The following is a 17,380-nucleotide window of genomic DNA, read 5'->3' as shown; positions in this document are numbered from 1 at the left end:
AATCCAAATAGGCAATAGCTAGGTGTATAGCGATCTGGAGAGGGGAACCAAAGGGTCATGGTGGGCCTCAACACAACGTGATGCTGTTCCCTTAGAGCTAAAGTGCTATTTTGGAGTGTCCAGCTGAAGAGTTAGGTGCAAGATATCGTAAGTAATTACTAGTTCCACCTTAGCTAGATATCTTGTCAGGTTTTAGATCAAACTGGTGAAAAGTCAGGCAAAAAGGAAGAAGAATTAAGAGGAAGTTGGAAACCATATATTAAGAAAGCATGGAAAAACTTGATTGTTTAATCACTCAAGAGAAATAGTAAGTCTTCAAATATGCAAACAGTTGCATTAAAGAAATCTATATTCTTTTGTTATTTATACTCATTGACGGTAGGAGAAGGATTAATTAATGGGCTTAGTGTCTGTAATGATGATCAGGTTATATGTCAGGAAAACAATTTGCCATTAAGAGGACAACTGTGCGCTCAAACAGATTACCTGGGGAACTTGTGGAGTCTGTCATTAGAAGTTTTAACAATATGTTAGGCAATCTGTTAGGAATAATCCAGACACAGTTCATGCTGCTTCAAACCCAGAGGATACACTTGTTGGCTTCTCAAGAACACTTCCAAATTTGCATTTCTGTTATTTCTATCCCCTTCCCAATTATAGCTTCAAGAACAGACTTTATGTTCTAAAAGGAAAGAAGTTTACCAACCACTATATAGGTATATAATCCTTATTATGTAGCATATATACAATATTATACTGTGAGGTTTTGTTACATGTTTAATGTTATAGTTAAACAAATCCTTTTTTTTGTCATTTCAAAATCCTGTACTTTTTGCATACTTGTGCATTTCTAGATTTTCTCTTAAACCCTGAGAAAAAATACATTACTTTCTGAGAACCAAAATGGTCCTTACCTGGCTTTTCTAAAATCATCTATAAATTTGTTAAGTGAGATCTCTCTGTTTATGAAATAAATACCTTATTGTCATCTTTGGAACTTGTGTTGTGGACAAAATGATGTAAACTTGGAATAAATAATAGAAGGTGACGTGTTTAGATTACATAGAATTACATCTCCATGAACCTAGAGATCTTTAATGGTTATATAAATAGCAGACAAAGACCTGGCTAGGAATATATGTGTTCTGATTATACCTACAAATGCAGCTAACTGACACTTTGGAAATCTCTGTGTGGAATATACAGAATTCACGTACAAAAAGACATTGATGATAGAACGCACAGACAATAGCAACGAAGGAAGTCACATGCGAGACCAGAATCTTCAGAAAATCAGTAGTAAACAAAGTTAGCCATGAGAACATATTTGTTGTTTGTGGGTTTTGTTTTTAACATTCAATCCTACTCTGAAAGAAATCCTAAGGCTTCCTGGCTCTCTGTGGTCTGTAGGCTGCTCTTCCAGCCTCACTGACATTGTCTGCCTCCGTGCAGGAAATCCAAAATCCCTAGCAGGATTCCCGGTGGTGGTGGTTCCTGTCTCATTTTGTGGATTTCGGAAAATGCTGTTGTTGCAAAGGAGGCTGTCTGGCATGCTGCGGTACAGCACATACTGGTGTATCTGCTCTAACTGGATCTCTTGCTCCATTTATGAAATCCTAACAGTTGTTGATGAAATGATTCTGCTAAAAACTTCTGCCCCACAGGGGAGCTTTGACAACCCATCAGCATCAAAGGAGAAATTAATAAAGTTAAAAGGAAGTATTATGCCAAGTTGTGTGAAAATTATCTACTTTTCTTTTGAAATTTGGAAATCTGCAATATACGATTTTTTTAAATGAATACTTCTTATTGAGTACTACTTTGTATGTGAACACTACTTATTTTTTATATCCCTTGATCTCATAAGGTTTTAAGACTGGGATAAATATGCAAATGAATAAATGTCTATTGTATGGACCGTTCATACCTCTATTCTCCTTTGGAGATGTGAGGACTTCCACATTTGCTGAAACGGTAGGTTTAGGACCATAAATCCTTGTATAATATGCCAGTGTGCTCTATGCAGGAGAAAGCCAATGTACTTTATGATGGTGATTTTTGTCTTGCTTCTTTTCTTGAAAAAAGCTATCTCATTATTATAACACTTAGATATTGTATCATTTTTTCCTGTAGTTAGCTGAGTTCTTAATATGTAGGGAGACAAAATGAGAAAAAGACACTGATCTCGAGCCTCTCACTTATTTCTTTTCCCTTCATTTTTTACAATGTTAGGTAGACTAGGCATCTGGGGGAAATACTTTTTTCCTTTTTTATTGTGCTATTGAAGTAATTGCAAGGACTTTTTTTTCCCCCAAACAAAAGACAAAATCCGAAATTGAATAATAAATCACTTGTAAGAAAAAAATAAAATAAATGCTGCATCAAATCTGTCTTAAAATGTCTGCAAAAAATGAACAGCATAGAGACAGCTGAGTGTGGAAAAAATATTGAGCATCTTGTAACCACCATTTATCAAAGAATGTAATTTAACAATTGCTGGCATACAAAAATCAAAAAGTCAGAAAGATGCATCATGGAAAAATAAAATATAATATATCATTGATATTTGAGAGCATGGGTATGTTAGGGTTTTCAAAATTTGAATCCAGCCTTTTACATACAGACAGTGATTTTTAAAAATATTGTTTCAGGGGGAACAGCAGAAATGCTTTTCTCATTTAAAAAAAACCCTAAAAATAAAAACCTGAGTTCTGTGAAAATTAAATGTCATGATTCACAGCTTGGCACAAATTTTATCCCCCTCCTTTTTCTCTTAGCGGGAACTCTCCTGAGGTCTCTGACCTTGAGCCTCTGTTCTCCTCTGATTCTCTCTCTCTGAGACCTTTCCCCTTTGTTTTGCTTGTAGTGTGATGAGAAAAGCCTTCAGAAAATAAAATATTGTTTAATCTTAATAGAACCAAAGCTTAATATAACAGGTTTTTTTTCCACTCAATCTTACCCAGAGATATCCAGGTCTTTTGTACCTCAGAGGCACTTCAGAGGATATGGTCTTTCTTCCCCCTTCTTCTCTGGTCTTAAGATCGTCTTTAAATTCCAAGAAAGGTCATTGCTGCTTTTTTTTTTTCTTCTCCAGTTTGCCACCTCCTCCAAAAGTAATCAATTTCCTAAGAAAGACAAGGCAGAATAGCTCAAAGAAAATGTCTTTGCAATGTGTTAGGTTTCTAAAGAATGCCATGATCTTGGGGCAATACAGGAAGTCATTGCCTTTCCTTTTTGTCCCTTTCCCAATTGGCCTGTTAATTTATCCAAACAAAGAAAATGCCAGCCAAATACATTAAATTCCAGTTTTCAGGTTACATTCTACCTAGAAATTATTACAGACCTGTTGAAATCCGTCTTGCTTACATTACTGAAGTTTCAAATTTAATCAGTATCCTGAAAACATAGTGCACTGAAGTAGATAGTCTTGAACAGCTTGTGTCCTTAACCAACAAGGAAGTGAAGATGGGGGGCAAAAGTTTATTTTATCCCCATTTTACAAACAGGTAGATGAAGTGCAGAGAAATCAGCTGACTTACTGAAGACAGTCAGAAAGATGGATACTATGATTGTAATGTTGTTTATTGAAACCCCTCACTCTTTTGCGACTGACTTAAGTGGCATAAAAAACGTAGTCCCTCCATATCCGGTGCCCTGTTTAAGACACTAGCCTCTCTCTGATAATTTTGGATGTTGATGTTGTTCATTTGAAAAAAATTATCTTTGCTTGTCGTCTCCTATGACCTTTCACGTAGTAGGAAAAACAGGTGGATAACCTATATCCAAAATGTTTGGAAATTTTTAAAAATAGTATCTTCAGATCAGAAACACTGCTTTCTGCAGTGAGCATCATTGCAAGGAACTTGCACAGAGGGACGAGGAAAAACTGATAGTAAAGAGGGACTGGAGAAGAGGTATTTCACCTTTGGAAAAAAGAAATTCCAACCTCAGTGACAACAAAGAAAGGGAATTCTTCCCCATGATAGTTGTCGAAAAGATGAGTCATAGATGGAAACCGCTCCAGTTCCCCTCAGTAGCTAGAACTCTATTTTGAAAGAGCACTTTCAGCTAATTTGGCTGTTGTGCAGTGTGAACTTTACCGATTGACTTGTAATTGGACCATGCTGTCAATGGAAAAAACTTACAAGTATTGTACATGACATTTATAAGAACATTACTGTCACCTAGGCCTTTATTATTGAATATGCAGAGAATTATAATTGGTCTAACAAGCCTAGTAACCTGTCCTACTTCCAATTATAATGTACAACCTCACTTATGTCTTTTCTTTATTTACTGATATCTGGTGGGTAATAATTCTCTAGTGCTCATGCCTTGACACAAAGTTGTCTAATAATAATGTTGTTGAATTCTTTTATATATATAAATATTTATATATACCTCTATATGTGTGTAAGTATTTCCTTATTTTGAAAGACTAAATATGAGTATAAATCTCCTATTGCTTTTAAACTACCTGGGGGGCTTTTCTCCAAAGCTTTGTTAAGTTTACATGATTATTCTGACTTGAAGTGATAATGTGCTCACGTGGATGTAATTCTCAGGACTGAAAAAGAGGGGGAAGCATAAGAAAATGAACAGGTTGATGAGCTTGATGCATTCATTATCAACTTATATTTGCATGAAGGAGAAACTGTTCACTTATTAAAAAATTAGAATGGCACCATTAATTTTGTTTACTACTCAGGCAATTTTTAGAGCATGTAAGATTTACTGAATGTTTTGCAGCTGCGTATATCTTGTTGAACAGCTTTGTGGAAAGCTGATTTTAAGACCACAGCTCGCAGAAACGTCTGCATTTGTTGTATCTCCCCAAAGCAGAGCTGTTCCATGAGTAGCGCTGATTTCAGACGTCCTGGGACTGCTCTTTTCTTGAGTTTTGTTTCCACTGCCAGGAGAATGGTGGCAACATATATTGGTGCAGCCAGAAGTAGAGGAAGGGATGAGGGAGAAAATAACAAAATCTGGAGAATTGTCATTTCTTGGATGCATTCACACAGTTAAAACTTTAAATTGGGTTTTTTCAGTTTCTACCTATATAGCAGCTTGGCCTTTGCTGACATACTCTATTTACTTACCTCAGACTGGTGAGATATCTGACCAGTAAAAAAGGAAGAAGAAATAGGTACTTAGAGCCTTCATGTGTGAACAAGAAAAGCAAGGAAAGCAGAAATGGGATTTGATCTTTCTCCTTGTTTTCCATATTTTGATCACAAGTGTAGCTGCCTTTGAATTGTAAAGTAGTTACAGCTCTTCTGTACAAGACAGAATTACGTTTTTTTTTTTTTTCCCCTGAGGTGTGTTTTCTTCATAAAGCTACTCTTGAATTAATGCCTTTTCAGAGTGCACTTGTGTGTTTAAAGACCCTTATGGAGCAGTATCTGTAGTCCAATCTAGAGCTAACAGAATGTTCCCTTAACAGAATGATCCCGTTCTCACTTCAGGCCCTGATTAATACTGTATATCAGCAGCATTAGTTATGAATCTCAGAAAACAGAAAATTCTTCTGTTTTTGGGGGGAAAAAAAGGCAGGGAGGATGTTAGAGGGACTTTTTACCCTCCTGTCTTCGTTTTTATGACCATGCTGTGCCTTTGAAACTAACAGCATGGAACCATGCTGCTTCAGGGGAGACAAGGGGAACTATTTTGTCTGAAAGATGAAGTCCTCTTTTTATCTGATTTTGAATATCGATCACTACTTGTTAAAATATTGCATGCTCCTTTTGCTTGGCACGCCTGATAGCATCAGTAGATGCATGCGTAGTAATGGTGCAAGAAGCATTGGAAGCTATATGCTTCACTGAAGAAAAGCAATGATCATATAGTGTAGAATGGAAATAGCTGGAGTAGCTGCAGATTAACTGGTGTTTGCATCAACTGTACAAAAGATTAACATTTCAAGAAATGGGAGCAAAGGATTGGCATGTGATTTAGATACTTCAGAATGAACTTTCAGCAAGGCAAATTGTGTTATAAGTTTAAAATTTATCAATGTGTATACCTATGTTCTCACCTATTTGTGGTTAATGGTACATGATTTTTGTGCACTCCTTGCCATACTTTTCAAGTATTTTTTGTGATATACTTTCTGAATTCTAAACACAGGTCTTCTGACAGAAACATAGATCTGAACCATCTCCTAGAACCGTACTATCTCAAATAAATTGGTCAAATAATCCTAGGAATAGTGTTTGTTAGCTTTGAATCGATAGTGATGAAGTTTCTCTGTATTCTTACTTACTCAGAACTTCTGTCTAATCTATCTTTGTTCTCTTCTTCTTGTGCAATCTTTTCCTTGCTTCCAGTGGCTGCTACAAAGAACAAAGGTAGAGGTGAGTTTCTGCTTGCGCTCTTCAATTTACATTGCATGGTTTTGCAGCCCAGATATAATCTACCTCACTAGGCTTTTTACTACTTCTCTCAAGACAGAGAAAGATATTTTTAGATCTTGTGGTTTAACAGATGAGGTTTTTTACAATTTTATAATTGCTCCGAAGTGCAGACTGGTTTCATTGTTTATCAGCCGTCACCATCTATTCATGCTATATTTTCCTAAAGTTGCTTAAATTTAGGGAAATTTTAGGAGAAAGATAAAACCAAGTACATTGTAGTTAGATTTCTATGACTCGCATTATAGTAAGATAGGGATATTGACGACACTTTACTTGAAGATACTACATAAAATTGATTGTAACTATATAAACATAACTTGTCATTTTGATCTCTGACATAGTTGTAAATATCTGAACAGAGATCATAAGTGAATATAAACGGCTCCTAAGCATCCTCCATCTTTCCAAAGTAGTATACAGTGATCATCACTCTTTCTGATAGGCTGATGTATGTAGAAGCATACTATAATCACTGCGGAGAATTCTCACATAAGAGTAGCAAGGTGATTGTCACAAATAGGTGTGACAATGAAGCCAGCCTTTCCAAATTTATTATGTAAGGTCAGTAGCGCCTAAACCACTTCCTGTATTTCAGCACAGCAGTGATGTAACAAATTTAATCTGAAGGCTTTTTTTTCTTTTTTTTACGTACAAAGAAACAAAATGTGAACATATATTTTCGTAGAAAATTCTAAAAAGATACATTCTGGTAAAATTTATCTGATGTTTTTGGTAGATTAAACTGAGTTGCTTGATCCTGAAAGGGTCATGCCATAATTAAACAACACATTCTAAGGTAAATATTTATGCTTGGATACATGTAGTTCAGAGGTTAAGAACATGCATATTCAGGGTGTTTGCTATGTCTAATTATATATATTGTCTAGCTTAAAGAGTTCGATCAGTAATAATGATCAAAGGAAGCATAGGTGACTGATGATGTGTTTATGGGTTATAATAATGAAATCAATAATTAAAATACAAGTCAATTTTTTAAATTTTTGCATGGCTTGCTCTAAAATCTCTCTGAAGCTTTGCATGCTTTGGATGTCATGGTTGAAGGGAGACAATTCAACAATTGACATGTTTGTCTACGCATGCTATGAGGTTTGCTTTACTCTTTCCATTACTGGCACACTCAGCTGTCACACTGCGTAACAATGGTCAAGAGTTTAAGGCCTTCACAACAACAGCAAAGCAAGCATGTACACAGAAGCAGATTTTCAGCACAAATAATCATAATCTGATCAGTATTCAGCAATTACTTCATGAACCCATATATTGATATTCAAAAAAGAACTGCCCTGGAGGCACAGGAATTATAAAATGAGTCAGAAGTACTCATGGGCTCCACTCATCTATAAACACTAGCACACCTCTTTTCACAAATGCACATGCATATTGAATAAACAGCTGAACCTATCTATAGCAAAATGGGTTTGACACTATAATAAGAGCAAGTCTCTTAATTTATAGCTGCAAGTCTCTTAATTTATAGCTAGGTGTTACCTTCAGAGTCCTCTTGTTTGGTTGCCCAGTGCCTGCAGGAAGCCTTTACTTTGGTCCTCAGCAGCCCTGTGGTGCAGGTACCCAACAACTACACGGAATTCAGTGCTGCAGCCATTCTCTCTTCATTTGCCCAAAACATGAGACCCATCTTTTGATTTCTTGTGATGCAAGAGGTAAAGTGGCTGACCTTTTACTGCTTTTTTTCTATTGCTCTGTCTAAGCAGTGAAGAAGGATCTGTTCCTAATCCCTTTAAAGAATAACACTTAACTGGCAGGGAGTTGTCTAAAACTGCATTGGAAGCAAGCAGCTCACGATTTAGGGGAACGCTTTGGTGCAGGAGGAGCATCTCGTTTGGCATTTATCGCTCTGAAATCCAGCTCTTTCATATCTCTGCTTCTATTTATGGGTGCTCTTCCTTTCTCAAAGCTAGAAATTTGTGCTGCTGTTTTCAGCAAGGTGAAGTTTGTGATCATCCCTGCCGTAAAATCTGAGGGTTCTACGGGGTTTAGTAGCTGATATTTTAGGGGATGCTTTATGGGACCATAAAATGGCTTGAAATTTGTTTGTGCTTTATTAGCATAAGACCACCTCTGGTCTCCAGCTTCCCCCCACCACCTTCCCCTCTCTCTTATGTGGTCCTCTGTAAGCAGAACATTGAAGCCCTTATTCTCAAACACAGCATACGGTGCTTTCTCTTAAAGTATTTTCTCAGACTTTGGAAGCTGTATTTAGCCATATAAAGGAGCTGTTGAACTCTGTGGTTCACCTTTACTTAATGGCATATAGAATCATACAATAACTTAGGTTGAACGGTTATGGGATCTGCAGGCTGTTTGGCCCAAGCCACCACACAATGTAAGGCCCACTCAGATCATGTTGCGTAGAGCCTCCCAGTCAAGGCCAAATATCTCCAAGGTTAGGCATTACACAACTCCGAGTTGGAAGGTTTGGTCTACCATTCTTTTCTTTATTTTACAAAGTGTTTATTTCTTTTTTTTATACTTTCTGTTAACTAGAAGAAACTGTATGCTAGTTTTTTAGTGGGCTCCAGACAACGTCAATTCTTCTACTCTGTGTAGAAGGAGGGCTCATGCTTTGGAGTGCCTTTGGATGGATAATGCCACAGGACACTTCTGTTCTGGATAGAATATATTAAATGAACCTTGTGATGTTTCCAAGAAGCCTAATTCAGAAGGATTTGACAGAGTAAGAGCTAAAATTTAAGCATGAAAATGGTCATTCACAGTGCTGAATTTGATGAAGCAGAAAACAAAGATGCACCCAAAAATCTCAGAGTATCTGACTAGGGTTTTTTCAGTGTACAAATATGTTACATTCTGTTGCTGTTCCTTTATGCACTGCATCAGATTTGTGCAACTTGAGCTCTGTAAATGGAGCATTTCCTCTACCAAAGCACCAGTTTGAACACCTCTTAAGATGGGATGCTTTGACTTTCTTTATTGTTGTAGATACCTTCTTGCAGCAGTTAATAGTTTACAGGCTCAGTGGTGGTAATCAGAGGTATCAGAGTTGGTAATGAGGCATCAATTTTCAGTCAGCAGGTGAAGGAGAGAGGGAAAGTGTCCATCTTCATTCAGATGTAATTAGCTGAGGAACTGAATTCTGTGCTCCATATTTTTGCTTGTCTTATATACTCACTGTCAGCTGTTATTAAAATGTTATTTCTGTAGTTGCCCCACTAACCTTATGCAGCCTAAACCCTTGACTTTATAACCCTTCAAAATTTAAATAGGAATTTCTGATGGTTGCTTTGGAGATTGGGAACGGTGTGGATGAATATGATAACTTCCTCTAAAAAAGGAGATCTTAAAGACTACTACTGTTGCAGGAGGAGAAATCCAGAAGGATCTATCAGCAATCTGTTGAGAAATATAACTTTCCTGTTTCTAAGAATCCTGAGGCCTCCAGATTAGAAATGTCAGAGTTACCCCAAAAGTGACTGTTTGCTGAAGGGAAGAAATATCTGCCTTAGGACTGCAGGATGCAAACTATCTAATCTAAGTGGTGGATTAGCAGCTGTTTCAGCTATTCTCCTTTCTCCCATTTTAGCTAGGCATAAAGTTCTGTTATCTCAGAACTCACATATGTATCAGAGTCGCACTGCTTCTTTTAATGAAGTACTCTCTGCTTAGTCTTTATATACAAAATGCTGTGTTCTCTCTTCAAAGCCGTTGCAAAACCTGTACGTCTGTGGATTCTAAGGGATGTCCCATTGTGGCAGGGTACCTTCAACCCCCCCTCCCCAAACCCCAGGATTGCTGACTTAATACTATCTTGTCTTCTAAGTCCTGGAAGTGCCTTTCATTCTGTTGCACTTTCCTCACCTGTTTGATATTAGCAGTACTTTTTCTGTAGCCTGTTGGATGTTCGGGAAACTTGGGCTGCATCTTTTTCTTGGCTTATATTGCATCTGTATCTCAAAGAAATTGTCCTCATTTTTGAGTATTAGGGAAAAGCACTTCCTTTATTCTCTCAGTCAGCTCTTCTATAAACGCATGCTGTATTTGCTTTGCTTTTAGAGGAGAAAACTGACTTTCCTTCAGAAATAAGAGATTGATTTAGCTTAAACAATGCTACTTAAAGCATACATCTCAATTTCTAGTATAAACAAACTTAACAGTTGATACTCTGTCTAAATGCATCTTACCCAAAAGAGGCAAAGATCACTCTAGACTTCATTCACTTGATTTATTTTGTTTATTCTCATTATGCCAGTGAAATTGATATCAGCTTATTGGAAATATAAGTGAGGAGGGATTGTTGAAGAATGTTGTGCAAATATACTGAATTGTTACCTAGATACTTGTGCAATGACTCGCATGTTATTTTTATGCTAGCAATCAATTTCTGCTGGGTCTTCATCAGTGGTGACGTTTTACCCAGCCATCTCTGTTTTCATTATGTCGTATGATGATTCAGCTCATTGCTTTAGATTAATGTATCATCCTGGCAAATAATAGGTTTAACTCATCCTATTCTTTTGACTGAAAATCAGACAAACTAAGATAAATTGTGTTGAACAGAATTCCCTATATGGAAAATCTACAGTTTAGATACTTCATTAGGTACCCATATACAATTAGCCAAACATATTTCTCACTAGGGGTAATTTTTTTCCTTAAATCAAGCAAGTAACACAGAATCTATCCACGTTAGGGACAGGAGAAAATAAATGCATATGAAAGAGACCCAAATACTGCTACTTGTCTTATTTGCATTATCTTCACAAAGTCCTGAGCTATTCAATTGTTAACATCAGTCAGACAGTAGTTCTGTTGTTGCCGAATGGTTCGTTACTGAGGCATAGATAAATCTGGGTATCATCTCCATGAAAATGATATACTGCAACATAATGGCAAAAAATGCGAACTACAGGTAGTGTATAGATGTTGAAAACCTGAATCCAGTATAGAGCCCACGGAAACTCCATCACTCAAGAGTAGTTTGAAAGAGCGCTTATTTACGGTTACGAGCTTTCACCATGGAGACACATAGACATGAAATCCTGTCAGATTCCACCCTTAATACAAGGTCATTATGAAAAGCTTGCCAAGGCTGTCATTGTAGCATCGCACGATCTGAAGCCTGATTGAAATTTTTAAGATATCCTAGTACTATTGAAATAAAAGAGTGTTTCTTTCTAAAATCTTCCTCAGATCTTTTTTTATTCCAAAGATTCATGTTCTATTCCAAAGGTTCAGGTTCATGTTCTAATGGTAGAATCTTCATACCTAACTTTAAGGCAGTGAAAGCTCCTGGTTGGGGGGGGGGGGGGGGGGGAACGACAAAGTTAATGACACCTTAATAACCACTCCTTCACTGTCTCTTTGAGGTTTCTTCCCCTGTTGTTCAGTCACTGCTTTCAGTACTTCATCTCAGAGGTCCAGTGCTTTTCTCTGTTGATTAACTCATGCCCAGTGGCTAAACCTGAGAGTTTCAAAGGTTTGGATAAAATACTTCTAAATATAAAAAGTATTAAATATTAAAAAATCATCTTAAATCCAAAAGTTCGCATCAGATAAAGACAAGAAAGGTCACGGGGCTGTGTTATCCCAGAACTTCAGTATTTCATCTGATAATGCTAAACCCTTCAATTGCATTAGACTCTCCAAAGAAACCAACCAACCAACCAAACAAATTACCTCTCTCAGTATAAATAAATGCTGTGAGTCAAGAGATTTGGAAGGGAAAGCAGAAGTCCAGGTTCTGAGGGTTTTTTTCCTCACAAGCTCTAGCTGAGCCTCAGAGGGAGAAGTTGGAATCATCACGATGATAATAGTTCTAAACAAAGTTGCCGGCTGCTTTTTGCCCTTTGCAATTATAGTGGGGAAATACTTGGCCCTAGCATCTGTCAGAGCTTTCCATTATTGAGGCATTTGAGATTTCCACAGAATATGGAAATGAGCACAGCCCAAATGCTCACCGTTGCAGTTCCAGCCAGAATTCTTGTGCTGTTCAAGGCCCTAAGTTCTGCTACGTGCTACAGAGACTGCCAAAGCAGGCATCAGCTTTTCTCTTCTTAGATTGAGAGACTGGCTATGTTAGCAGCACTGGAAACAACGGTTCTACAAGCCTGTGTGTCCTGCCAGCTGCTTTTGATGCATTTTATTTCAGTATGTTTTCCAGAATAGATGTAAACAAAGCAGACATTAATAGTTTTGGTAATATAACATGCTCATTAAATGTATAGGTTGCCATGGAGCAAACCAGCTCTAACAACATGGCAAAATAGCAAAGAAGAGCACAAAGCCTTACTGAAAAGAGATGGGTAAGGGCAGGCTATGGTCATTGACATGTCTTTTTCATTTGAGGGAGACCTTCACTGCACCAACATGACAGTCATTTTATTGACTAACTGGTTTAATAACCAGGTTGGAATGCAGTAAAGTGCTTGTTTCCCTCCTTGTGAAGGGCAACACAGTTACAGGCCAGGGCACCTAGGTAGAATGCCCCCTTTTGAAGGGGGCCCAGCAATCACTGAGCAAAGCTTTTTGTCAGCTATTTTTAATATGGAAACTTCAGTCATCGCTTTCCATTATCTCTTTGTTTAACTCAAATTCACAGTTTATTTTGATGGAGTAAATAATTTGTTGTTCCACTCCCCACCTTTTCAGGCTGCTCTTCCTTCCAAAAGAGTTAATACAAATTCTAGTGACTTTCAGTCAGTCTGTCAGTCTGTTCTTGTTTGGTTGTTGAGTATTTGGGACCAAATTATCAGCACAGCTCAGCAGTTTTCAAAGTGTCATTTCTAGGCAGATTACTAGAACAGCTTGCCATGCTTGAGTAGAACTATACTGAAGATTTAGTTGCTTTATTTGCTATCTAAATGGATATAATCTTGGAAATCTTCACCTTTATGGGTCAAAAGAACTCAAAATAAGTTTCATAGGCAGCACATGTTGTGCTGTATCTTAATATTAACTTGGTGTCTTGGTTCAAGCATAGGAATAGAAGAAAGGAAGCTAAAACTTTACTATGTGTGCTAACATTGTTTCATAGATCTCCATAAATTTGGAGATCTATAAAATCCTTTGATTTCTGTAAGGATTACTCTCTGCATTACTCTGCCTGGGATTCCTTTAATGGCTAAGAACTAAAGCAAGGTCTTCTCCGCATTTTAATTACATCACGGGCTGCATATAAGGGGAAAGCGGTGGAAACCACTTGAACAGAGAACTATATGGAGATTTCTTTTCCCCCTGCGGTTCGCATACAACTAGCTTAAAAATCTGATCTGATTAGAAACAACCATGGGATTATTTGTGTGGATCCATCGACCACAAGATCCTATAGAGCGTTAGAGATGCAGGAGAGAAGTACGCAGTGTGTGCTCACCATGTGCCATGAGTTGTTGGTTCTGAATTAATGTCATCACTCGCTGCTTACCTGACTGAAGAATATCTAACTGCTTTTCCTTTAAGTTGATAAAGTGAATTTCATCTATTACAAAAACTAACGAGCACAGTGTATTACTTTTATGTTGCTTCAAGTTCAAGCAACAGAACCGGAAGTATGGCTATTTCCAATAGCTGTAAATTTAAGTAGGAAGCTAAACACATTTACATTTTGGAAACTGCTACCCATGTGCGTTACTGCATATCCAGTTGGTCTCCCGCAGGCTTGTTTTTCTTTTGTAAGGGTTGCTGAGAGTACTCCAGCCTTTTTTCATTTGCCGGGGGTGGCTCTTCTCTTCATGTGGCTTTTCTAATAATTATTATTATTTCTGTATGCATCCATAATTGGTGTTATATATGGTGCAGCAAGAGAAATACTTAAGGATTTATTGTAGTTAGATTTAGAAGTAATTCTGCATACATAAATTTCTTCTACTAGAAATTTTTGCTTTTCATGCCACACTTCAAATAGCTCACGTAAATAAAAAAAAAATTGTCTTGTCTTTCTCCTGCATGATATTTCATAGACCTCTATCCAGCTTCGAGATGTCTGTCATCTGTTGATCCCTTTATTTCTTCTCATTATTAATTTTCATTCTAAAGTATCTGTTTTCATTTTCTTTTGTGTGTGTGAATCTTTATTATTGTATTTATTTGTCACTGATTCCTGGAAACGTGAAGTATGTCGGCTGATGCTTCCCAAATAGCAGCTCAAAAATGAAGGTATAATATCAATCCCTGAATTACTATCCATTTGCATTTCAGGAATTTTCAAGTGCATAGAACAAATGAGCTAATAATTCTTCATTCTTTTCAGACAACATTATGTACAGAAATGAATAGGATGAGCACGCTTTCCTCCAATGCTTAGGCTTCTATTACACAATTTAATTTTTGTAATGAATATCATAATGGACTGCCCATCCCACTGCAACAATAAATGTTCCCCAGGAGGCAGACTAATAAAACAAATGCTTCTCTAGAGCAGACATAATAAAATTCCTCTCATATTTGGCTTATTCTCTCTCCAGAAGCTCAGGAGAAAAAATGGGCCTTGTAGCACTGTTGGGAAGGTTTCAAATTCTGGTTTCTGATACACCAACTAAAGAAGTGAGTTGCAAAGTCAGGTAACTGCACTCAAAACGTGCTCTGCCAACATTTTCCCTTCCCTTTGCATTCAGACAGCTTCTACCCCTGCTGATCTAAGTGTTTGCAAGATAATGTGCTGTATGGTTTTGTCCACCTACTCTTCCAACTGATACAACATGTTCCCTCCTATTTTTTCTCTCTCTCCTCTCCCCCTCTTTTGATATGATTCATTGCCTTCTCCCTGTAATATAGAGGGCAACTTCATAACCCTCTCTTATTATTCCTCCTCCTGTATTCAGTTACCTTCCTTGATTTTGTCTAAATATCTTTCAAAATACATTGTCATATGTGTGTGTTATTGACAACTATTCTAATACCTTTGTTTTTTTTAAATAAATTTTCTTTTCTTTAGTGCTTCTATAAAGAGCAAAACATTATTTCCAATGACAATTCCTTAGATGTCATATCAGAGATTTGTGCTACAAACTTGTCAATCTTAACTGAAGCATGTTGCATGTTTTCCAAATGGCATGAATTTATGATTGACTTTTTGAAGTAGAATATTCTAATCCTTTTGTTCTTTTATAAAAGCTAATCATGCACACTGTTCAGGAACGTAGATAGCTATAAAAGATCTTCTTGCTCATCAAGTCTGGTTCCTTTTTATAGGCCTCTTACTATCTCCATATATGCATTCTTCTTAAAAGATTTTTTTTTTTCCTCAGCTAGTTCTCTGATTGGAGAATCTCTGAACTCTGCTTCTACAGTTGTTTGGCTCATTCTCCTAACTTCCAGGAGAAGCCTATTCACACATATATATATATTTTGTCATGTCAAGATTATCTTTCATTTAAAACTGTCCATCTTCTTTCTCTTTGCTAAACTCCATGAGTTATACACAGATAGCTATCCTAATCTTCTCTCAGTCTTTGTTTTGATAGACTGAACCAGCCAAAGATTTTGAGTCTCCTGTTTCCAGGATAGCCTAGGTTAAGTTACACTTTTCTAGTGTGTTGCCATGTGAACTGACTGTTCTTGAATGAAGCTGCTGTGTTTTACCAGGGTTCACCTAGTCTTTTCCATCATGCCTTTCCTACATCTACTGTAAATGCTTTGCCTGGTACATTTTATGACAGCTTTCTTTGAAGCAGCTTCACATTGATAGTTTATAGTCATCCAGTGATAAATTAGTAAATTAGATCTCTTCCTGCTCAGTTGTTCTCAGCTGATGAGATTCTAGTGTATAGCTGAAGTTTCAATTATTAATCCCTGAGTATATGATCTTCGTTTCATTTCTATTGCCTCAGCCTTCAAGGTTATCTAGTATTTTCTGTGAGATTTTCCAGGCCTTTTCTGTATCGACAGTGCCTTTGAACATTCTGTTATTGACTCACTCATGCTGTCATGGCTATTAATAAAATTATTATTAATATAAAAAAAGGAAAAACACCATTAATGACTTCCCTTGAGGCTCACTCTTTCAGCCCCAGGCCCACATCATTTCCCATAAATAAGTTCTTCATGTTCCTGCACTTCCTGTGCTGGTACCAATCTCCTGCTTAATTTACATGGGGCATAGTATGAGATCTCCTTCTAACACATTTAAGTCAAGATTAAGCTACTAAATTTCTATTTCTGCAAGCAATCAAGATAGCCTTGACTGATCTACCTTTGTACCCTCCGTGTTTGTTTGTTGGCCTCAGTTGACGATGCCAGAGATTTTAATCCCTTCTCTTGCTTCTTCCTGATCTTTTCCAGGGAAGAAATCCACTTGTCTTTGCCAATCTACACAAGATGACTTGATGGTGAATTTGTCAACTAGGGTCTTTTTAGTCAAGACAATTGATATTTAGTAGCTGTAATGCTGTGATAAAGCAGCATGCAGGAGGATCCAGCCATTCAGCAGCAGAAAATACAGATTGTGTATAATCTAAATTACAGCTATACTTTGTATATAATAATTTCCTAACAGATTGTTTCATTTGTTCCTCTGTTCATTATTGTTTTTACTGTGCATTTTTCATTCACTTTAGTTGGCTTGTTACTCTATCCGTATGCTAAGTACACACGCTTCAAGCTGTGTGTCTTTAAAGGACTTTGAGTATTTCCTGGTCTTTGCATCTTTTCGCATATAGTTCCACAAGTGTCTTGTGTTGAATTTCCTTAGTCCTCCATCCCACAACATATATCAGAAATCCTACCTTGATTTGTTAAGTACATGCATGTTCGTCACACTCTCTAATTTACTGGTGTATCAGTGATGGCCTGTACAGTTAGTATATATTTCTCTGTTTTTCAAGCATTCAAAGCATTATTTTTCCTTATAAAACTCTCCCTAAGGAATTCTCGGGATTCAGGCATGCTCCTTGTTGCAGTTTTCCCAGTGTCCAGTGATAGCCAGGGAATAACTTTTTTCCTGTTTGAATCTATGCAATATCACTCACAGCTATCCT

At 37.1% G+C, this 17,380-nt stretch overlaps 1 protein-coding gene across 4 annotated transcripts in view; it reads left to right on the top strand.

The window, feature by feature from the left end:
* Positions 1 to 17,380, top strand: part of CADM2 (cell adhesion molecule 2) — a 688,964-nt gene that overhangs the window by 443,087 nt on the left and 228,497 nt on the right. For 2 of the 4 annotated variants that reach the window (XM_068910560.1, XM_068910548.1), the window contains exon 2: positions 6,327 to 6,353. The exons of the other annotated variants lie outside the window; for them this stretch is intronic. In XM_068910560.1, coding sequence (XP_068766661.1) covers positions 6,327 to 6,353 — 27 coding nt within the window. The remainder of the gene's footprint in view (positions 1 to 6,326; positions 6,354 to 17,380) is intronic. 4 annotated transcript variants of the gene reach the window in all.

Source organism: Struthio camelus, chromosome 1 (assembly GCF_040807025.1).
Source record: "Struthio camelus isolate bStrCam1 chromosome 1, bStrCam1.hap1, whole genome shotgun sequence".
NCBI lineage: Eukaryota > Metazoa > Chordata > Aves > Struthioniformes > Struthionidae > Struthio > Struthio camelus.
The sequence above is the reverse complement of the archived record's forward strand: the minus strand, read 5'-3'. Positions and strand labels throughout refer to the sequence as shown.